Raw genomic sequence first — 6,957 nt, forward strand, 5'->3', positions numbered from 1 at the left:
GGCCTCCCAAAGTGCTGGGATTACAGGCTTGAGCCACCGCGCCCGGCCTAATTTTTCTATTTTTAGTAGAGATGGGGTTTTGCCATGTTGGCCAGGCTGGTCTTAAACTCCTGACCTCAGGTGATCCATCAGCCTTGCCTCCCAGAGTGCTGGGATTACAGGTGTGAGCCACCACACCTGGCCGTAAATACTGTTAAAAAAGTAAATTTCACTCTAGCCTGGGCAACAGAGTCAGACCCTGTCTCAAAAAAAAACAACAAAAAAAGGTACATTTAGGTTACATGCTTTTTAACCGTAATTTTAGGAAAAAACAGAAGAACTGATACATACTACAAGAGGGATGAACCAGAAAACATTAAACTAAGTAAGGGAAACCAGACCCAAAAGGAGCACATATTGTATGATTCTATTTCTATGAAATGTACACAACAGACAAATCTATAGATAGGTAAAAACTGAAGGCAGATTGATAAGAGTTCAGTGTTTCTGTCTGGGATGATGCAAATATTCCACAATTGATTGCACTGATTGTTGCACAACTCTGTGACTATACTACAAACCACTCAATTAAAAACGTTAAAAGGTGAATTTTATGATATGAGAATTGCATTTTCAATAAAGCTGATAGAAAAAATTCTATTACGATACACAATTTCGAGAATCTTACGTTAACGGATATTGCTGTAAAAAAGAAAAAAATATATTTGTATACACGTATATACACACACTGCTTTATCCTCAACTATATTGTGTGATGTTAATATCTTAAAAGATTTCTGTTTTCCATCTGCCGCTAGGTACAACACTTGGGTACTTCTGGTGTTTTTATTTGTTCATAATCCTCACTCCAATAGGGATTTAAGACCTTCAAATAAGTACTGTAGAATACTTGGCAGTTTTTTCAAAAGCACATATGCTTCATCAAATTGTCCACACAACAGAAGGACCTCTCTTAAGTAGTGGTCAAAGAAAACCTAACATCCAGCCAGACGCGGTGGCTCATGCCTGTGATCCCAGCACTTTTGGCGGGCAGATCACTTGAGTTCAGGAGTTCAAGACCAGCCTGGCCAATGTGGTGAATCCTCATCTCTACTAAAATACAAAATTACCAGGTATGGTGGAGGGTGCCTAAAGAAAAGAAAAGAAAAAAAAAAAAACCCTACCATCAAATAGAGCCTATTTGCTTTCTACAACCTAACAATTGGATTTAAATCCTAGGAGCCTCTCAATTACTTGCCATTACATACTAAGTCCCAAAAAGCTTGGAGATTTTAAAAGGTAAGAAATGGGGAATAGGTCAGGCATGGTGGCTCATGCCTGTAATTCCAGCACTTTAGGAGGCAGAGGCTGGCGGATGGCGTGAACTCAGGAGTCTGAGACCAGCCTCGGCAACACAGTAAGACCCAGTATCAAAAGAAAAAAAAAAAAAGAGAGAGAGGGAAAGACAGAAAGAGACAGAGAGAGAGAGAGAGAGAGAAAGAAAACATTAGAGATTTACTTGAAAAGGTTGGGGAAAAGGCTTCTGGTAAAGCTTAACTTTTGAATATATATGGAAATCTCATCTTCAAAATTCAGACCTTTCTACATAAAACTCCTTCTTCATTAAAGTGATGATTCTTGCCCCCCAGTTTATACTTCACTTTATCATTACAACAGACCAATTTCAGAAGGGCAATGTTTATCAGCACTTTCTCCAATTTCTTTTTATCACATTTAGATGTCCTTACCTGGTTCAGGGAGCTCAGCCTGTGGTGTCAAACTGGGAATTCCTGGCTCCTTTTCCATGTCACCAATGCTGGCACTGGATTTATCACAAACATTTAACCGTGGCCCAACTGAATCTAAGCAATCAGCATGCTTTTGATCTGTCAGTGGTTCCTCAAGTATGCTTGCTGAAGAAGTTCTATGCTCTGGAAACTCATCCCGCCCCTCCTGCACAGGGTCACTAGGAAGTAAGACCCCAAAGGCACACTCAGAGTTTTCTTTCTCTTTAAATCTGTTCATGCGCTTACGAGGTTTAGTGCGCCTTTGGTTTAAACGCTGCCACCGCTTTTTAGGCACCACTTGATTTACACCATTGAGTTCATCATTCTCACTGTTCATTACAGAGTCCAGCTCTGGGCCTTTTCCATTTTCAAAAGAGGGTCCTTTTTCAGAAATTTTACCAGGATCAGATTGCTTAACCTTGTTATCAAAATGCACATCAGAAAAATGGTCACCATCTTCACTTGTTAAGTGGCCCATTATCTGAAGGGGTTCCTCTTTACTAGGATCTTCTGCCCCACCTCTCAATGAACCTCCATGTTCTCGGTCTCCCTGCAGTGCAGCATCAAGAGTCACCCTTGAAAGCTGATTCAGTTTTCTTTTGCGCTCGGTCTTTAATGCTTTACGATTCATTGTGTTCTTTATCACTTGGGCTGAAAAAGCATCTCGCAATTTGGATGAAGGCCTTGATCTTCCACAGTTGCGCCTAGTAACACAGTTTGAACGACTTTTACCAGAAGCAGGGAGATCTCTTTTGTCGGACACTAAGCCAGGTAGGGAAGCAGACAATTCCCCAGATAATGCAGAGTCGCCCCCACTAGGGCTAGGATTGGCGGGGTTCTGAGTGCCATCTCCCTTTTTCTCTGAATTGTGTGTGGAGCCTCCTGAAACCAAAACCTTAGAGACTCCTACAGGACTATTAGTAGAACAGTCCCCACGACCAGGACTCCGGTAAGAGACCAGGTTTTGAGCAGTCATCAACCGCTGCTCCTTTGTCTTACTATCATGCATATCTTTCAACATCATTAGCAATGTACTGAATTTGTAGTCTGGTTCAATAGGTATGTGATTCTGACTAGGAGAAGAGAAAAGTAATGGTTTTGATGGCTTTGATGTTCCAGAGTCACTGACATCCTCACCTAAGGATCTGTAAGAGAGTTCCTTCAACTCGGATAAAACATGTTTCACCACTGCAGTTTCTATGTCACTTGAATCCCTGGTTTTCTCATGCATATTGTTCAGTAGTTTTAGACCATCCACTTTCCCACTTTTAGAAATGCTGGCCAAAGGAGAGCCTTTGGTATCAGAAGAGCAGCATTTCAAACTGTACTCATCATTTGTAACTGGGGGATCTACCATAACTGGATTTTCTTTGTGTTTGCACTTTATACTTCGGAACTTGGGCTGTTTGCTTTTCGAATGTAATAGAGCTTGATTTACTGCCCCACCCTTTATTAGTGAGTTCTCACTGGATATGCTTGATGACATGTTGAATTTTGGAGAGAGATCGTCATTTGTAAAATCTGATTGGGGTTTGTGAACAAGAGTAGATGCCTTCAGATCAGAGAGATTAACCTGAGATGTCTCAGTTCCAGGCTCTGCACTCTTAGTACAACCCATTAAGTGGTCTGTATGTGAGTTACTAATGAGAGGCTTCTGTTTTGCTTTTACCCTAGTGTTTGTGGCAGCAAACCTAGAATACTTTATCTTTTCATTTTTCTGCATAGATAACATGTTCTCTGTTCTATCAAAAGCATCTGTAATTTCAAGGACACTGTTATCAGACTCTGAGCTGTGTTCTATGGGATCCAGGTCACTGCTTCCATCATCAGAAGTGGTACAGATACTAATGGAATCACTTCGCTTTTCCTCATCACCTGTTCCAATATAGCAGAGCTTCACTTTTGAACCACACAACAAACTTCGTTGGGGTTTATTCTTCTCTCGAGAACACTTTGAGATCAAAGCACCCTCAGGCAAGCCCAATAAAGTGTCACCATTTGAAGTCTCAAATTCCTTCTTTGCAGTGTTTTTTCCACAGGAAGAAAACAGAAAACTTCCTGGCGCAGTGTTGGACCCTGTGAGGCTATTTGCTATCCTGGAAAGTTCATTAGAGGCCTGCGTATCAGATATATCTCCAGAGATAAAGTTTAGGCCAAGGTTCTCTGGAATCTTTCCCCTCCGTTCATCTTTATGTGCTTCAAATTGTATGTGGCCCTTTTTCACACTAGTCCTTTTTGGATTATCAGAGCTCTTTCTGGCTCGAGATTTAGCACAAGGCTTTTCCTTCTCATCTGCAGAATGTTCAGAATCAAAAGCCAGTGATTTCAAGCAGCCATTAAGCAACAGGTCATGTTCTGACTCAGGATCATTTGTGCAGTCCTCAAACGGCATATCTTCCTCACTGTCCAGCTTGATTGAACCAGGAATACATTTTCGGTTCTTTGACCCCTTGGGAACATCATACTGTTCTGCAAGTCCAACACTGGCTTCCCATTTACTCAAAATTTTCTGAGGAACCTTAAATTTAAAGAAGAAAAAGAATTATCACTTATCAAAGAAATGGGTGGGGGAAAAGGGAGATGGAATCAGAAGCTTTTTTTTTTTTGAGACAGAGTCTTGCTCTGTCACCCAGGCTGGAGTGCAGTGGCACAATCTTCGCTCACTGCAACCTCTGCCTCCCAGGTTCAAGTGATTTTCCTGCCTCAGCCTCTCAAGTAGCTGGAATTAAGGCGCCCGCCACCACACCCAGCTAATCTTTTGTATTTTCAGTACAATCGGGGTTTCACCATGTTGGCCAGGCTGGTCTCAAACTCCTGACCTGAAGTGATCCACTCACCTCAGCCTCCCAGAGTGCTGGGATTACAGGTATGAGCCACCATGCCTGGACTGAAATCAGAAGCTTTTCCAAACCTGTCGGGCCTCCTACTTTTATGGAACTAGCCAGGTAGTTAGCACCTGAGCTCAAGCAGCATCTGAATCACCCTAATGAAGCTTCCTCAATAATACTTCTACTAATAAGATTATGTCATTAGAGTAAGGACTGATCTCACAAAACAGTCTACCCTCCCTGCATTTATAAGCACAAAGGAGGACACAGACTAAAACTGGTAACATTACATTTCTAAATTAAAGAATACTCGGCTGGGTATGTGGCTCACGCCTGTAATCCCAGTATTTTCAGAAGCTGAGGAGGACGGATCACCTGAGGTCAGGAGTTCAAGACAAGCCTGGCCAATGTTGCCAAACCCCACCTCTACTAAAAATAAAAAATTTAGCCAGACGTGGTGGCAGACACCTATACTCCCAGCTACTGTGGAGGCTGAGGCAGGAGAATCACTAGCACCCGGAAGTTGGAGGTCACACCACTGCACTCCAGCATGGGGAACAGAGCGAGACTCCATCTCAAAAAATTAATTAACTAATTAATTAATGAATATGAAGGCCAAACATATGATCAGTTGCATAAAAAAGAAAGTAGGGAGGCTAAGACAAGAATCATTTGTACCCAGTAGGTGGAGGTTGTAGTGAGCTGAGATCATGCCACTGTACTCCAACCTAGGTGACAGAGCAAGAATCTGTCTCAAAAAGAAAAAAGAAAAAGAAAAAGCAAGAAAAAAAAAGAAAAGAAAGCAAAAGGTTAAAGAAGATGAATATAGGAAAAACAGGATAAGAGGAATTAGCAGGTTTGATCCACCTCCTTAGGTGACTTGAAATTTGAAATTCTAGTTATCACTAGCCACCTGGCTAATCAATCATCGACTATAAATGTTAAATATAACCTGGATTATAACCAAGCCGTCTCCTAGGCTTCCTCATATAATCCAGAGCGATGACACTGATGACACATGGGTACTGCATTATCTTTTCTTCATACCTCACAGCATGAAAATATTGAGACTCTGAAATACAGCTAATTTTTCAGACTCTTATTTTCTTCCTTACCTCCACAGAACAGGTGTTAGTCAAGATTCTAACTACCACATAGTGTTCACAAATACTTTAATATTTGTGAAGGGGATGTTCTGCAGAGCAAGTAAACATTAAGGTCATTGCTGGGGACGGTGGCTCACAGCTGTACTCCCAGGACTTTGAGAGGCTGAGGCAGGTAGATTACATGAGCTCTGGAGTTCAAGACCAGCCCGGGTAACACAACGAGACCCTGTCTCTACTAAAAATACACACACACACACACACACACACACACACACACACACACACACAAACTAGCCAGACATGGTGCATGCATATGGTCCCAGCTACTCGGTAGGCTGAGGTAGGAGGATCACTCGGGCCCAGGAGGTGAAGGTTGCAGTGAGCCAAAATCGTGCCACTGCACTCCAGCCTGGATGACAGAGCAAGATCCTGTCTCAAATTTTAAAAAATAAAATAAATAAATAAAACGCTGGGAGAAGTGGCTCACACCTTTAATCCCAGCACTTTGGGAGGCTGTGGCAGAAGGATGCCTTCAGTCCAGCCTGGGAAACACAGGGAGACCTCCTCTCCTAAATAAATAAATAAATAAATAAATAAATAAATAAATAAATAAATAAATAAATAGGCTGGGTGCGGTGGCTCATGCCTGTAATCCCAGCACTTTGGGAGGCTGAGGCAGGCGAATCACAAGGTCAGGAGATCGAGACCATCCTGGCTAACACAGTGAAACCCTGTCTATGCTAAAAATACAAAAAATTAGCCAGGCATGGTGGCGGACACCTGTAGTACCAGCTACTCGGGAGGCTGAGGCAGGAGAAAGGCATGAACCCGGGAGGCAGAGCTTGCAGTGAGCTGAGATCATGCCACTGCTCTCCAGCCTGGACAGCAGAGCAAGGCTCTGTCTCAAAATAAATAAATTAAATAAATAAATAAATAAATAAAATTAGCGTAACGCGGCTGGGCACGGTGGCTCACGTCTGTAATCCCAGCACTCTGAAAGGCCAAAATTGGGGGGGGGGGGGGCTGCGAGGGGTGGTCACCTGAGGTTAGGAGGTTGAGACCAGCCTGGCCAACATGGTGAAACCCTGTCTCTACTAAAAATACAAAAATTAGCAGGGCATGGTGATGCACGCCTGTAATCTCAGCTACTTGGGAGGCTGAAGCAGGAGAATTGGTTGAACCCAGAAGGCAGAGGTTGTAGTGAGCCAAAATCATGCCACTGTATTCTAGCCGGGGTGACAGAGTGAGACTCCATCT

General features: G+C 42.7%; 1 protein-coding gene across 5 annotated transcripts in view; it reads right to left on the reverse strand.

Annotated features, from left to right (window-relative positions):
* NSD1 (nuclear receptor binding SET domain protein 1) overlaps positions 1 to 6,957 on the reverse strand; it is a 177,671-nt gene that overhangs the window by 89,059 nt on the left and 81,655 nt on the right. For all 5 annotated transcript variants that reach the window (XM_017896072.1, XM_017896073.1, XM_017896069.1 and 2 more), the window contains one exon: positions 1,728 to 4,284. In XM_017896072.1, the coding sequence (XP_017751561.1) occupies positions 1,728 to 4,284 (2,557 nt within the window). The remainder of the gene's footprint in view (positions 1 to 1,727; positions 4,285 to 6,957) is intronic.

This window comes from Rhinopithecus bieti, unplaced genomic scaffold (genome assembly GCF_001698545.2).
Source record: "Rhinopithecus bieti isolate Rb0 unplaced genomic scaffold, ASM169854v2 scaffold_26546, whole genome shotgun sequence".
In the NCBI taxonomy this organism is placed as follows: Eukaryota; Metazoa; Chordata; class Mammalia; order Primates; family Cercopithecidae; genus Rhinopithecus; species Rhinopithecus bieti.